General features: G+C 52.6%; 1 protein-coding gene across 2 annotated transcripts in view; it reads left to right on the top strand.

Moving 5' to 3' along the window:
• Positions 1-6852: 6852 nt before the first annotated feature.
• The window catches only part of NUP188 (nucleoporin 188), a 55299-nt gene continuing 45664 nt past the window's right edge, over positions 6853-16487 (top strand). The window contains exons 1-6 of one of the 2 annotated variants that reach the window (XM_078619178.1): positions 6853-7116; positions 10343-10397; positions 11317-11390; positions 12487-12571; positions 14647-14727; positions 16097-16141. In XM_078619178.1, the coding sequence (XP_078475304.1) occupies positions 7091-7116; positions 10343-10397; positions 11317-11390; positions 12487-12571; positions 14647-14727; positions 16097-16141 (366 nt within the window). In that variant the 5' untranslated portion in view covers positions 6853-7090. The remainder of the gene's footprint in view (positions 7117-10342; positions 10398-11316; positions 11391-12486; positions 12572-14646; positions 14728-16096; positions 16142-16487) is intronic. The other variant, XM_078619177.1, reaches the window with a different exon arrangement.

Raw genomic sequence — 16487 nt, 5'->3', positions numbered from 1 at the left:
CCACCGTCTCTCGGCCCCTCTCCCCGCCCTGGATTAGTACCGTCCAGGGGGAGATCTGTCGCACCACGGTCCAGGGTCCTCGCCAGTAGGTCGTCAGTTTCTCCACCTGCCCAGCCCCGACGTGAGGGGTGTGTAGCCACACCTTTGCGCCTGTCGGGAATAAGGGGGGCTCCACGCGGGGTCGGGTGCCCTGTTCTTGCCGCCGATGCGCGGCTTCCCCTTGCGGGTATGCTCGGCCTCGGGCTTCCCACAGGGTCTCCATCAGGTGTTCCACGGGGCGGCTCCCCTCCTCTGTTTGGGGGGAAGGAACGCCGAAAAGCAGGTCTGCGGGAAAACGAGACTCACGGCCGAACATAATTAAGAACGGGGTTTGTCCCGTCAACGTGTGTACGGTGGTGGCGTAGGCGAATAGGGCGTAGAGGAGGTGTTCGTCCTAATCCCGTTGATTTGCGGCCGCCATACCTTTGAGCTTCCCCGCTAAGGTCTGATTCATGCGCTCCACCATACCGTTCGCTTGGGGGTGGTATGCTGTGGTTCGGTCCTTCTGGATTCCGAACTCTCGGCACAGCGCCTGGAACAACTCGGCCTCGAACTCGCTACCCTGGTCGGTGAGGACTCGTTCTGGGATCCCATGCTTAAGTACGTAATGCTCCACGAATGCCCGGGCCACCACAAGGGCCGTTTTGTCAGGGATGGCCACTGCCACGGGGTAGCGAGTGAAATACTCCACCGCTACGAGGATATACTGGTTGCCTCGATGGGACCGCGGGAATGGCCCCTGTAGGTCGATCCCGACCAGCTGGTTTGTGCGGCTGACGCGGAACGGCCTTAGGGGTACCTGATATCATGTCGGATTCGGTCCGCACTGCTGACAAGCGCGGAAGCCCTGTACCCAGGCGGCCACATCTTGCGTCAATTTGGGCCAGAGATACTGGTGACGCAGGGTCTCCCGAGTGCGCCGTTCCCCGTCATGGCCCCTGAGCGGGTAGTCGTGCACCAGCCGTAGCAGCTGGGGTCGCACCTGGGTGGGAACACAGATGCACCCCGGCTGGCCGGCTTCTGTTAGCTCTCATACCACCCCGTTCTGCACACACAACCGGCCATACAAACCACTCCAGGGTCCTGGCAGGGCGTCCTTCTTGTCTCATAGGGCCACTTCTACTGCCGCAAGATCCGGGTCCCGCTGCTGGGTTCGTCTCAGCTGCTCGTCGTCCAGGCCCGGGAAGGCGCAACCGACGTCCTCTTGGATCTGTCCGATCGGGGCGGGGTGGTTCGTCGGGTCATGAGTCGTGAGCTGCGCGATCGCCAGGCAGTCTGCTGGGCTCCCGGCTTCCTCCGTGTGGGTCTTTGTGGCGCATACCACACTCTCTCTCACCAGAGGGGGGTCAGTTGCCGCGGCCTGCCGGGGGTCCGTTGCCCGCCGGCAGCGTCCCCCCATGAAACACGGGCAGGCCACCTCCGCCCTGGTCTCAGTGCACACCACGGGCCGCCTTGATAAGGCGTCCGCGTTTGCATGTGTCCGCCCAGCCCGATACTCGATTTGCAAGTTGTACTCCTTCAACTGCGCCAGCCACCGGGCCATCTGCCCCCACAGCTCCTTGAATGTAAGAAGGAACTGCAGAGCATAATGATCCGCGCGTACGCGACATTTCCTGCCGTACAAATACGTCTGGAACTGCTTACACGCGAAAATCACCGCGTACAATTCTTGACGGGTCACGCAGTAGTTCAGCTCTGCCCCGCTGAGGGTCGGGCTGGCGTACGCAATAACCCGTTCCGTCCCTTCCTGCACCTGCGACAACACCGCGCCTAGCCCGCTGCTGCAGGCGTCGGTGTCCAAAATATAATCGGTGGTAAAATCGGGGAAAGCCAGGGTGGGGGCGTGGGTGAGGTAGTCTTTGAGGGTGGTGAAGGCCGTCTGACAGGTCTCCGTCCACTGATAGGGGTTCTTAGGGGAAGTGAGTCGGGTGAGGGGGCATGCAATCTCGCTGAATCCCTTTATAAACCGACGATAATAGATGGTGAGCCCCAAAAATGATCTGATCTCCATCAGGTTCCTTGGCCGTGGCCAATCCACTACGGTGCGTACCTTGTCCGGATCGGTGCACACCCCTGCCTCGCTAACGCGATGTCCGAAGTACCCCACCTCACGCTGTGCGATATAACACTTGCGCGGCTTGAGCTTGAGATGAGCCGCTCGCAGTCGCTGGAATACCGCCCGTAACCTGGACCAGTGCTCAGACAGAAATCTACTGAACACTATCACATCATCCAGGTAAATCAGGCACAGTTCCCATTGCAAGCCCCGCATCACCAACTCCATCAGCCGCTGGAACGTCGTGGGCGCGTTGGTGAGTCCGAACGGGAGTACTCGAAACTCGAATATTCCCATTGGGGTGGTGAATGCAGTTTTCGGCCGATCCTCCTCCGCCATCTCCACCTGCCAGTACCTGGACGCGAGATCGAGGGTGGAAAAATATCGCGCTCCGGCGAGGCTGTCAAAGGTGTCGTCGATGCGGGGTATGGGGAAAGCGTCACCGAGGGTGTCTGCGTTCAATTTGCGGTAATCGATGCAGAACCGGGTTGACCCATCCTTTTTCGTTACTAGTACCACCAGGGCAGACCAGGGGCTCGCCGAGGGCTGAATTATGTTATCGCGGAGCATGTCCCCGACCGCCTCTTTGATCTGGGTGCGTTCGGGTGCGCCCACTCGGCACGCGGGGAGTTTTATGGGTCGGGCGGCACCGGTGTCGATTTGGTGCTTAACGAGATCTGTCCGACCCACATCCGAGTCGTGTTCACTGAACACGTTGGCGTACTCCCGCAGTAACCCGCGTAGCTGATCGGCCTCCCTCTTAGGTAAATCTGCCCAAGGTATGTGTAACGCGTCAAGCAGGGAGACGACCTCGGCGCGGGGAGTCGGGCCGACTCGCCAGGCCAGGTCCTGGTGGTCCTCGGGGCGACCGGGGTCCTCAGCCCAGAGTGCGAATACCGAGTCGTTGGAGTGGCGCGCGTGTAGGGGGTGCATGGTGCCTATTGTGGTGTGCCGTCACAGTATTGCTGGGGTACCATGGGGGTTAAGCACACGCATAAACAATCGGCCCCCATCTGCGTTTACCAACGTGGCTGATCCCACGACCCGGTATCATTTTTCCAACTCCGGGTGAGGAGTTAGCATTACCTCACCCAATGGTCGGTGCGCAGGGTCGGTGGAGCGTATTGCCAACGGCACCAGCATCTCGGCGAGTGGCCCGATGGTGACGGCCGTCGCCAGGGTAGCGGCCACAGGCGCGAAGCGGGGGCGCATCGGCTCTCGTCCCAGGAACGGAATCCGCTCGCCGCTACCTTCCATGGTGGCGCATCGCTGGCGGGGCTGCACGTTGAGCCCCAGCTTTTCCAGGAGGTCGGTACCTGCAATACACTTGTGGCACAACACACTTGAGATGTAGAACTCCTGGGTGCACACCTGGTGGCCTATGCGGACCTCCAGCATGGCCCTCCCCAGTAGCCCCATTCCAGCTCCGCTCGCCGTGTGCAGTGCGCGGTCTGGGGCCTGCAGGTGGCTCACGTCGATCCCAATCGCACTGCAGTGCACTGCGCTCACGAGCGAGGCCACCGCCCCCGTGTCCAGCAGGATCTGGGTACGCATTCTGTTTCCCTTCCACCAGCGACGTGGCCCCCGTGATCCCTGCCACCAGCTCCCGTAGCCAGTCGCCAGGAGTCACCGCGTCCGCGGGCATTGTTGCTGGAACCTGTGTGGAGATCACTCGCTCGCCATTATTCCCATTGTCGTCGATATGTGTCGGGACAGCGTCGATTGGACCCCTAGGTGGTCCATTCTCTAGGGGGCGTTGACATTTAACCCATGCGTCTGCCTAGCACGGGTGAGCTGAGGGCAGTCTCTCATGAGATGCCCTCGGCGATCGCACACATAACACGTCCGGGGAAGGGTGGCGGCTCCGTAGTGGGCCCCCTGCCCGCTCCCTCTCCCAGTACACAGTTGTCCCAAATCGGACTCCAATTGGGACACCCACCCAGCCAGCTTTCCTACTGTGGAGCGTAGTTCCCCCATCTCAGTCTCCACAGTAGACTGTAGTTTGGTCATATTTTGGCTCATTTTGTCCTCCATCCCCCTGATGCTGGCCTGTATCCCAGCTACCCATACCGGTGCTGTCTCCCGGGGGTCTCGGGGTTTCCCTTGCTCGTCCCTTTGTTGGGATGGCGAGCTCCTCCTCCTCTTCCTCGTCTGAGAGTAGGCTCGCCACGGTGCACTCCCATCCCCGCCCTCGAATCTGCGTGCGCTCACCGGAGAACTTCTCGCATTTACGCCGCGCACTCGACAAGGGTGTTGAAGGGGAGGCGTGCACCATCTACATTTGGCTGCCACCACTGGGTGTGCCAAATATCGCTGGACCTTCCCAGCAGCGAGGTCCTCAATTATTTTTGCCTCGTACTCCGGGTGTGCGATCTGGGTCAGCGCGCGTACGTCCTCGGCGTAATCCCGCAAATCCTCGCCGGGTTGGCGGTGGAGCGCCTCTAAGGCCGCCTGCGCCTCCTCCTCGTCATACGTGCTGAAGCGCAGTTCAAGCCGGCGCATTAATTCCCCCCACTGAGTTTGTGTGCTTGCGGGCAAAGCTTTCACAAAGTCGGCTGCCCGCCCATCCAAATGCATCTCTAGCTGCTGCAACACCTCCGCGTCTGTCCAGACATTAACATTTTTAGCACCTCTGATGTTGCGGGCAAACGATTTCCATGACGGAATCCCCTTGCCCATGAACGTGCATTTTATTTTAGCCTGGGGTGGGGTGCCTTTTTCCCTTGGAGGTGCGGAGGATCGTACCGCTTCTGACACCACTCTGTTGGGGCTGCTAGCCCCCGAGGTCTCTCCCCGCTGGGCGCCGACTGCAGGGGCCCGCCGTTTCCCGACCCCTCGCTGGTATGCGAACAGCCGCTGCCGCCGCTGGGCTCATCGCTCGCGAGGTAAGGGCTGTCGCCCGACGGCTCCCCTCCCTGGTTCACCCCACCCCGAGTTCGCGAGAGAGGCATGGCTCGTCGCCGGCTCCTGTACGCCTGTAAATACTGCGTTGCCTCTCCGCCAATCAAATGCGACGCCTCCCCTCACACAGCCCCACGCAGCAATCACACGCTCTGAACGGGAGGTCAGGGATCAGAGGGCGAATGGCTTCGCTCGCGTCTGCGGTTCCGATTGGTGTTCTCGTTACGGGAGGTTTAAAGGGCTGCGAGACGGCATGCGTAAGGGGGGGTTTAGTCCGTACGTGGTGCGGGGTCCACAGCAGCCAGAGGGGGCGTACACCCGTGGAGCGCGGACTACACATGCAGTGAGCGTACGAACACACAGCACCACACACTCTCGTCGAAACCACACGAGGCTACAATTAGTTATTAATGATTTATTACCGGCCGACTGCGATTCACTGTTACGTCAGTAAGGATCGACAAGGCAGGCCTACACTATCGCCCGAGGGTATGTACCCGATTTATCTAATGTGATGGACTCTAAGCAGTGTTAGTTTCACTAGACTCCTCTTACTCACAGGTAGATGCTTACGGCGCTCCGTTGGTCTCGTCCTCGCTGCTCACCTCGACGCGTCACATGGACGTTCGAGTGGCCGCACTGGAGACCGTCCCGAGGGCTGACTTTTGGAGCAAGAGTCCCTCTACCTGTCTGCGCTCCCCTTTTATCCTTAACCTACATCAATGACCTCCGACCCGAGGGCCCTCTCGGCCAATCAGGTCGCCGTACCGGTTCAGCCGCATTCCCGGTTTCCCTAACAATGGGCACCCGCTGGCCGCGGCGCCGACGGTGGCCCACGGGCGCCTTTGTTATTGCCAATCAGCCGCGGTTTCCGTAACAAAGGCTCGTTGTGGGCTGCTGAGCGGCGGCGGTCCCCGCGCTCACCCGCCATGCCAATCAGCCGCTCCCCTTGGCTTCCCCTTCGTTCGTGGGGGCGGACCCCTGCCTGCCTTGCCGATACATGTGTGTGGGGGGTGCGTTTCAACCGTGGTTGCTGGACCGCCCCCCCTGTGATCATGCAATCTCAACCAAGGTCACAGCGCCGTGGTGTGAATAAGCATCGGGGGAGGTCGCCCAATTCCCCGGCCGCAGGAAACCGTGAAGATTATCCCTATGAGGGCTTTTCAGGTGAAAACCTGCCGGCCAGGAGACCTCCCCTCGGAGCTATATGGGGGGAAATGTGTGAGGGTGTGTTTATGTGGGGGGCGGTCAGGGGGAAGCGGGGTCAGCCCCGTCGCTTGGTGGTGGCGAGGTCGTAGATGGGGCGCCCGCCGAGCGGCTTCGCGGCAAATTCCTCCTTGCAACTATCCTCAGCTAGCTGACACCAGGCCACTGTGGGTTTGAATGGGGTCCTAGATGGACACCCACCACTGGAGTAGAAGAATGGCAGACGCATCTTACAGATGGGCAAGTCGATGGTCAGTGGGGAGATCAACTTCCACTTGAAGACGTCCGCACGTTGAGAACTTCCCCACGTAAGATGGCCGCCCGATAACCCCGCCCCCCCCCCCGTGAGCGTCCCCACGTAAGATGGCCGCCCGCTCTAACCTCCATTGGATGCAAGCGTCCCCACGTAAGATGGCCGCCCGCTTTAACCTCCCTGTTCGATAGGGGGGGGGGTCAAGCGTCCCAACGTAAGATGGCCGCCCGCTCCAATCCCCCCCCACCCTCATTGGATGGGGGATGTAAGCGTCCCCCCCCCTTGTTGGATGGGGGGATGGGTGCAAGCGTCCCCCCCCCCCTCGTTGAATGGGGGGGTAGGAGTGTGGGGGGTGAGTGTCCCTACGTAAGATGGCCGCCCGCTAGCCTCTCCTTCCTCGTTGAAGGCGCGCGGCAAGATCGGCGCTGCCCGCTCCCCATGTGCGCGACTGTTGCAGCAGTAGCAGCAACAGCAGCAACCACCACCGCCGCCGCTGTTATTCTTGTTGTTACTGCTGTTGTTGTTGTGTCCCCGAAGCCCCCGTCGCTTGCGGCTGCTCGCGCGCCGCGTCTCCGTCTTCGTTTCGCCGAGCCGACGCAAAGAAGCGGCCCTTGGCGGGAGACGCCGGTGGTACCATGCCCGGCACAGGCCTCGCCCTCAGGTAGCAGCAGCAGCAGCGCTGAACACGTTGACACAGCCGCGGAACAGTTTACCCACCACGACAGCCGTGTTCACTCCACTGCCGTGTTAATACCGAATCATAGCCGTGTCTTATCACGGGAGATTGACCGTAAATTCACCGCGATGATGAAGGGAGGGTGGGTGAGCGGCCATTCAGGTTTGTAAACTATTAAACTATGTTTAACTTTACCAGATAATGCCCACCATCAGTAGCACCGGGCTACTGATGTTAGCCGTGGCCCGGAATCTCAACTCGGGTGGGTGGGGGGGTTGACAAAGAGTTCAGTGCGCTAACCATTGCGCCACCACTCCCCCTCCCGTGATAAACTTCATTCGCCACGCTGATCGGTGCCGGTTGTCGAACGGTTCGGATTGACCGCCTGTTGCAGGAACATTTCGAATATCACTGGGCTACTGTCGATAACCACTGGCTTGTAAAGTTTGGTCTCGTACATGGTATGTAGATCGTTTATTGTTAAATCTCAATCACAGTTCCTTTGATCACTGTTTCATTATTGCTTTATTTTGGTGATTTCGAAAACGTTTTGGTTTAGCCATATTTGTTTGTTGTCGTACAGAGTTAGACTTATAACTTTAATCTAAATTGTCTTATTATGGTTGTTATTGTTTGACTTGAATCCCACTGGGATTTTTGCACAGCGTTGAAATGCGGTGCTTTTTCTTGAAGACTTTGCTGTTTTTTTCCTGGATGTTTCTGATTTGCGTGTAGTCACTTTAAGACGTGTTCTTGTTCGTATTTTTGTTTGTTGCGGTTGCACCCGATTCAAGAGCCAATAAATGAACTGAACTGAGGTTGGTGCAAGGTCCAAGAAGCTCAGTGTGCCAACCACTGCGCCACCGCTCCCCTCAATACAGGGTGGTCCACATGTCTTGTGACCCCCATTTGATTCTGTTAAAAAAACTTTTTTTTTGTATTAACGTTTATTTTAAAACATACATTTATAGTCAAAGGGAATGCAAATGTTAGGGGTCACAAGACAGCTAAGCCGCCCTGTACGATACAGCACGTTTATGTTCATCTCAAGGTGTGTGAAAAAGATCTTTATAGCTCATCGGATTCCTCCGATGTCAGATATTCTGAAGGCCGGGGTTGTTTGACCATTATTTGACTACCCTTGGTCATCGCGGGTTGATTAAAGTGCGCGGCCGAGGCTCTGCAAGTCGTTCAGATGTCATTCGTGACTTTATCAGATAATTATCTCATTTGTTTTTAATCAATACACATTCTAGCTTTGAAGTTTTCGTGACTGCAAGGATCCATACTCTTTGGTTCTTTCGGTAAAGTCGCGTAGGTGAAAATCAAAAAAATTATAAAATGAAAATAAAAATGAAAATAACTAAATTAAATCAGTGATTTAATTTAGTTATTTTCATTTTATTTTATATTATTTTATAACTAAATTAAATCAGTGATTTAATTTAGTTATAAAATAAAATGAAAATAACTCAATAAAATCAGTGATTTAATTTAGTTATTTTAATTGTATTTTTATTATTATTTTCACCTACGTGACTTCACCAAAAGAACCAAAGATAATTAATACACACCTTACACGAGTTAGAACCGTGTGTTCCTAGAGTGGGTTGTGTGGGTGCCAGCATCGTGCTCCAAATTGGCCATGTTCAATACTTGACCTGCGATTAATTCAACATCGCCTCCCCGTACTGGCAGACTGCTGCCCATTGGCAGGGCAGTGCTGTGTTTGTGGACACCTTGCGAGGGATGTTAACTCCCTCGCCTGGTATGCAGGAGGTCGTGGTTTCCATCCAGACCCTGGCAATGACTCCCGTTGTATTTTTGGAATTTGCGTGTCTCTCCCCGTCGTCGCGTGGATTTTTCTCCGGGTCCTCCGGTTTTTTCCCTCCCCATTCAGAATCAACATCACGCGTTGAGAGTATTTGGCTATCTTCTTGCTTCTTTCGGTAAAGTCACGTAGAATGGAAATAATAAAATAATAAAAATAAAACCTAATAAAATAATTCTCACGACGTTTCGGCCACAACGCAAGCAGCCGTCCTCAAGTGGAGATCAGGTCTGTCGAGTAGACAGAGTCTGAATGACACTACTAATATAAATTTCCACATGATATGTATATTTGGAGTTTGCGGTGTCTCTCTCTTGGTCCCCGTGGTCGTGTGGATTTTTCTCCGGGTCCTCCGGTTTTTTCCCCTCCACATTGAGAATCAACATCAAGTATTGAAATGATTTGGCTACCGCTATAAATGTCCGCGTGATGATAAGCCCGCTTAGTTGATATGTCATTTGTGGCTAGATCGCTTCTGAAATAAAGAGCTATATCGCTCAGTGGGCTTTACCTGGTAAGATAAAAACACGTTCCTTCGGAGTGGGCAGGTAGGAACTTGGTTGGACTGCGCATTCGTGCACGACAAACAAATATGCACAACAGACAAATAATCCCTGGTGGGCAGTGTGGAGCCTGTTGTTCCTACCTGTAAAATAGTTTCATATAGTTTTAGTTCGCCACGGGGGGCTCTCCCTTGGCTAAACTGCAGCAGGGTATTGGAAGAGTAGATGATTTATGAGATGCGTTAAGCGTGTTGAGTTGCTGTAGACATTTAAGCATCGTGTACAGTATTACCTATGTGTGCGTCTCTCTCTGTGTTATCTCTCTCTGCTTATGTGTCTGTCTTTGTGTCTCCGTGTCTGTGTTTTGTCTCTCTCTCAAATTTAGCACTCTTTGGAAGAACGTAATCAACCAGGTAGGGTGTTGAATGTTGTGTTAGCCGACTCTCTGTGTTGTATTGCATTATATTTCTAAGTTTACTAGCTTTGTTTTCTCTTTCATTCGTACCTGATGACGATTGCTTGTGTTGCAATCAAAAGTCGTATGCTATTATTTAATACATTTTTTCTTTCTACGTGACTTTTCCGAAAGAACCAAAGAGAGTATTACCTCGTTATTCGCAAGGGATACGTTCCGGAGATGCAAAGTTTCGTGGATAATGATGTTGGCCTAAATAAATGCGTAAACAAGCTTTCTCTCTCATCACTCTATCTCATCACTTTCTTTCTCTCTCGATGCCGTCGTTTGGAGTTCCAGATGCATTTTGCGGATAGCCAACATCGCGGACAGCAAGTTCGTGAATAACGAGGGAATGCTGTACACACACGTGTTTATCCTTTCATAATGAGAGCTACTGTCTTCCCCATTCCCTTGCTGCAGGAGCTGCCGTGAGCTGTGGAATATTGTCCTTGGCAGGAGTGCACTGAGGGAAGAGGTGGGTGATTCTGAAATCCCTCTGTGTATGTACGTTGAACTTCTTTCGCATCGTACGTAGCCAACCGTGCTAATCGGAGGTGCGGGGGAAGGACAGACGCTTGGCCTGGTATCCATCCTCCATCATCATCATAGTACTACTTGTTGTTTAGCCTATGTCCCACTCATCACTGTCAGGCAGTCTGTCAATGCCTCTGACCAAATCAACCTAAATGCTCTCGAATTCATCAGATTTTGGTAACTTAGCTGGGTTAACCCGGATATTGCTTTGACAGGTGACCCCACCATGCATTAAACAGGTGTTATAGGTTGCTTCGGACCTAGGTTGTCGGCTGAACACAGTGCAACAATATCGATCGTTGTACTGTACTATGCTCCCAATAATTGTTCCCTACCTTCACTAACCTATACAAACATTTCAAATGTTTGTGTATACTTCATTATATGCTTGCGATGTAAAGGAAAGTGTCGCTCGGGACAGCCATGCATATTAGATGTTGCCTCTCAACGAATATTCCAGGTGAAATATTGAAATGACTAAATAATACCGCACTGACCAACGCAGTGACATGATCCAACCAGCCCCTTATTCTGTACGGCATGGGGCTGGGGGAGGCCCTCATCCAGCAGTGGATTGACCAAAAGGGGGCTGTACATCTATTTGCAGGTGACTTATTTTAATCAGGTGAGACCCCGGTGAGACTTCCAACGAGGTGTTTTCAAGTCCTGGGCCATAAAGTTAACAGCTTGAGAAGAGATGCATACTGCATTGCTGACGCAATTAACCATCCGCAAATCTCGGTGATGTTTTGCTTACGACGTTGGAGCGTTGAGTTGTGGCTGATTTGGACAACGGAGATCTTGGCTGCCAAGGCATTAACACGTGTGTGTGTGTTTGCTTTCCCTCTGTGTGTTGTCAGGAGCAAATTAAGGATGAACTCGACAAGCACTTTGAACGCCTGGAGCAGGGATTGGCTTTCTTCAAAGTGCCCAGGTAGGAGGCGTGTGTGTGTGTTTGTGTTGGTACAGTGGGGGGCATAGGTGGTGCATCTGCCATTCATCTCAGTCCGTCAACCCATGGCACCTGGGTTTGTCCCATGACCTCTTGCCAGCGGGCCTTCGACACTTCACGTGGCCGTAAAGTCCACATAGCCTGGCCCAAGCGCCATGGTGACGTCACCGCCACTTAGTGGCAAATGGCGGTTGTTTTTTTGTGTTGCTGCTTCTAAACTAAAACTCAACTATTTTTATTGTACCAGGTAAGGCCCACTGAGCTATGTAGCTCTTTTTCAGAAGCGACCTGCCCACGAATTATCGCTCCAAGAAGTGGTTTATGATCATGTGGAAATTGATAGCAGCCAAATACTCTAGAACACATGATTCTAAATGTGGAGGGAAAAACCGAAGGACCCAGAGAAACATCCACGTGACCACTGTGGGGAGAGGAGAGAGACACGCAAACTCCAAATATACACGCGTCAGGGTCGGGATCGAACCCACGACCTGTATCCCAGGCGAGGTAGTTAACATCTCGCCACTGTGGCGAGATGTATTTCGGGGAGCGCCAACATTGAACGTACACTCGTGTCATTGAGTGGCAGGTTTGTGCCAGAAAGGCACCCAGTATATACATCAAAAATTTTACTTGACTAGATGCTGGGACAGCCCAACCCGGAACTTGCCCCGGCATTACAGAATCAGAATATTTATTTATACTCGAGGAATTCACAGATGTCCAGTGGAGGTGGGTAAAAACGTTACAACAATAACAACAAACAATACAAAAACATGATAGGAGTGCACAGTATAAGAAAGTGTAAACAAATCACCCAAACACATACAAATGAAACTCAACCATCCCCATCCTACCAGGCAAAGCCCACTGAGGGTATTAACTTATTTTTCAGAAGCGACCAGGCCACAAATGATAGCTCAAAAAAGTTGCCCATCATTTGAACGTTTATCGCACCAAAACGACCTAAATAATCTTTTGAGGACACGCGGCAGACAGGTCTCTCCCACGCGGCCGATGTGATACCAATGTCGATTGTACTTCTAACTTGTAGCGAATGCATGCCACTATCCCGCAGCAACGCCTCTGCGCAGAAGCTGCAGGCTGACAAGGAGGCGGATGAATCCCTCAAGGGCTTCAGCGTCAAGCTCAGCGAATTCCTGGTGAGGTGCCGCTCGCGGCGGTGTTTTGTGTTTGAAAACATCGCGGCAAAGTAGGTCCGTCGGTCACCGGCCGTGACGGAGACGCCAGCCAACGCCCTCGGTCTCATCTTCTTGGGTCTTTCGGTAAAGTCACGTAGAAGGGAAATAATGAAATGATAAAAATTAAACAGAAAAGACAGCATTTCAGACGCTGTCTTTCCGACAGACCTGGTCTTCACCTGAGGACGGCTGCTTGCGTTGTGGCCGAAACGTCGTGAGAATTATTTTATTATGTTTTATTTTTATTATTTTATTACTTCCCTTCTACATGACTTTACCGAAAGAACCAAGAAGATGAATCCCTGCAGTCACGAAAGCTTTAAATCGAAATGTAGCCCTCGGTCTCGTCCGATTTCGGAAGCTAAAGCGGGGTTTGAGCCTGGTTGCTATTTGGATGGGATGCCGCCTGGGATTGCCAGGTGTGTGTTAGGCTTGGGTTGCAAGATGGCCGTTAGATGGTAGGGCAGCCTGGCCCTCCCCTCGCATCTCAGGCTACTCACCTCCTCGCACTCTGCCCTTCTGCTCACTCGACTCAGCTCCATGCATCCAGCTATTTCTAATCTCGCTCTACTCACCTCCGTGCTCTCCAACCTCTCCCCTCTCATCTCACTCTACTCACCTGCACACACTCTCCTGCCTCTTACCTCTCATCTCACTCTACTCACCTGCACACCCTCTCCTGCCTCTTACCTCTCATCTCACACTACTCTCCTCCACGCACTCTCCAACCTCTCCCCTCATCTCATTGTACTCCCCTCCACTCTAGCAACCATCTCTTTATCAACCTTTAAACAACCGGAAGTCGTTCATTCTCCTCTGCTGCCGCCAGGGTCTGTAACTATCTTCCCCCAGCCGCCTGTGCTGTTGGCTCCCTGCTCCTGTTCAACTTCAAGACACTTCCTCTTCTCATCTGCCGATGGCCAACACGTGCCCACTCTTTCTCTCTCGAGTGTCTTGTGATGGAGTCGTATTTGGATGTTCTATATAAACAATTAGCTTTCCTACCCGGCTTCGCCCGGGACTTGGATTCACCATGCCCGGTCGCCTTTGTCTCCCCAGTGGCGATGTTCACACACCACACCAGTTACTCGTTTGAGGCTGAGTCGACCTAGGGGAGGCCCAGGACCGGTTAAAATAATCGTCACCGGTGGTGGCCGTGAGCAGGAATCGAACTCGGGTCGCCGGGTTCGTTGCGCGGCGCGCTAACCACTACAGTACAATGCGTTACGCTTCCACATACGCGGGTCACGTGACAGATGTGACGTCACAGCTCACTTGCCGTGCAAAAAAGATATGCATTATTGAGCTCCCCCTCCCAAAAAAAACACACAAAAGTGTATTTTAATAATTTGTGCATTGTGTACAGTCTGGAAAGTACCCACATGGCAAATTTCAAGTTTGTTGCATGTCGGGAAGTATGCTAAACATTTTTAACAGACACATAATTACAACTTTGCCTTTTATATATATGGAGATGAACACACATTCATTGTTATTGTAATGGATTTTCGAATCTGGCTGTGCGAAGCTCTCATTGTTAACCCCCCCCACATGCGTGGGGTTGTTCCCGGCTACCCCAGTTTCCTGGCACGTGTAGCGACAATGCTGACGACATGGATTTGTCCAAAATTCCCAATGCAGGACCCTCCTGAAATCGCCTTAAGCCTCAGCAAGGCTTTCAATTAAAAGGCAAAAGCCACCGTGTACACTCTAATCACGTAACGATTTAATAATAATCTTTATTTTATAAAGCGCCTTTCATTTTAAAGTATCTCAAAGCGTTGTACATAAAAATAGAACAACACTCACAAACATCGATCAAATGTAAGCAAAATAGAAAGCTTATAACTATTAATATGAATGACTTGCCGTGATTTTGGGGTCGCGTTATTACCGCTTAATTTTAGATGTTTCTCATTTTTCCCCGTCTCATTTGAAACAGTTTTGTTTGCCTAAACGCAACGGTTGCACACGTGGCCAGGCCGAAGTGAGCGAGCGAGGAGTCAGTGAGAGTGAAGACTCTTTGCCGTTCACAGGGACTGGATGAACTCCAGAGCTTTGAGCTGCTGCACAACTTCCTGCAGGAGGACTACCGCGCGGCCCAGGAGCAGCTCAAGGTGGGGCCACGCACCACTCGGTTGCACCTCTTCCATTGTTTCGTATACATTTATTTATTAGGTTTTTCATTATTATCTAGACATTTTTATTCTATTTCATACTCGCTTTACTGCCCGGCTTTGCCCTAGACTTGGATTCTTGTCTTGGATTCATACACGGCCTACGCGGAGGGTTGGGGGGTGGGGGGTGCGTGACGTCAGCAGGCACACTGCGTGACGCTGCCGCATGCGGGTGACGTCACAGATGTGACGTCACCCGCATGACGTCACAGATATCCATTATTGCGCCCCCCCCCCCAAAATACAAATGTCTATTTTTATGCGTTGTGCATTGTATACAGTCTGGAAGCTACCCACATGCCAAATGTCAAGTTTTTTTGCATGTTGGGAAGTACGCTAAACATTTCGAACAGACACACAAATTCACAAATTTCCCCTCTACATATATATAGATTATTATTACTCGCCACCCCCCCCACCCCAAACACAACGTGAGCCCGGCACGCTAACGCCCAACGCCTTGAAAGGGAACAGAAACCCCCGCGAGCGGCAACTTGAAATTCCGCGCGGCTGGGAACCACCAGGCGGGGGGGGGGGGAGGAATTGGGACCCTGCCGGCCTACGAGCAGGGGAGTATCGCTGCTTATTTTTATATAGGGAGGGGAAAACAAGGGGAAGAGAGACAACGGTAGGTGGGATAGGGAGGAGTGGCGCACCTCTACCCTAGCAGCGCTTCCCGTATTACGCTGCTTCTCTCTCGGGACTCCCCAACGCGGCTCTGTCCAAGGTTCCCCTCTGCCGCGTGCCTTCTCGAGCGGCTGCCAAACCACGTATCGTTTTAGGGCGCTGTCTTCTCCGACAGCTCTGTTCTTCACCCGAGGACGGCTGCTCGTGTTGTGGCCGTGGCGTCGTGAGAATTTCATTGTGTTTTATTTTTATTATTTTATTATTTCCCTTCTACGTGACTTTACCGAAAGATCCAAGGATGTGAATCCCTGCAGTCACGAAAGCTTTAAATCGAAATTTCACGCCTCGTTTTTTTCCAGTCTTCCCGCTCGCAGTTCGTCCTCGCGTCTTGTCACTCGCAGCTGTTTCCTCGCATGCTCCCCATCTCAGCTCTTCACCCATCCTCTCTATCACAAATCTCCCCTCTCATCTTCTCTATCACAATTCTTCACCTCTTATCTTCTCTCTCACAAATCTCCACTCTCATCTTCTCTCTCACAAATCCTTCCTCTCATCTTTCCATTCGTAACTATTACCGAGTGTCTCACCGCTCGCAGCTATTCCCAGTGTTTTCTCTTGATCCTTTGCTGCGGGAGAGTCGGTGCTTGTACTGAAGTCACTCTCTTCTGTGCTTCCGCCACAGGCTGTGCTGGAAGATGAACGGCACTCGCAAGCGCTGATGGTGAAGGCAAGTTTCCGATTCACTCTATTAAAATGCAAAACTTTTTATATTTTTACCGAGTAAGGCCCACTGGGCTGCATAGCTCTTTATCAGAAGCGACTTGGCCACAGATGATAGCTCAAATAAGTGGCTTATCGCGTGGTATTTTACAGCAGCCAAATACTCATGTTTCTAAATGTGGAGGAACCCGGAGAAAAATCCACATGGCCACGTATACCAGGCGAGGTAATCAACATCTCCTAGCCACCGTGATTATGATGAGAGAGACACCGCAAACTCAAATCTACAGGTGTCAGGGTTGGGATCGAAACCAGGACCTCCTGTACACCAGGCGAGGTGGTTAGCATCTCCT

This window comes from Lampetra planeri, chromosome 61 (assembly GCF_965212315.1).
Source record: "Lampetra planeri chromosome 61, kcLamPlan1.2.h2, whole genome shotgun sequence".
NCBI classification, from domain to species: Eukaryota; Metazoa; Chordata; class Hyperoartia; order Petromyzontiformes; family Petromyzontidae; genus Lampetra; species Lampetra planeri.
This window is presented reverse-complemented; position numbering and strand designations above follow the sequence as displayed.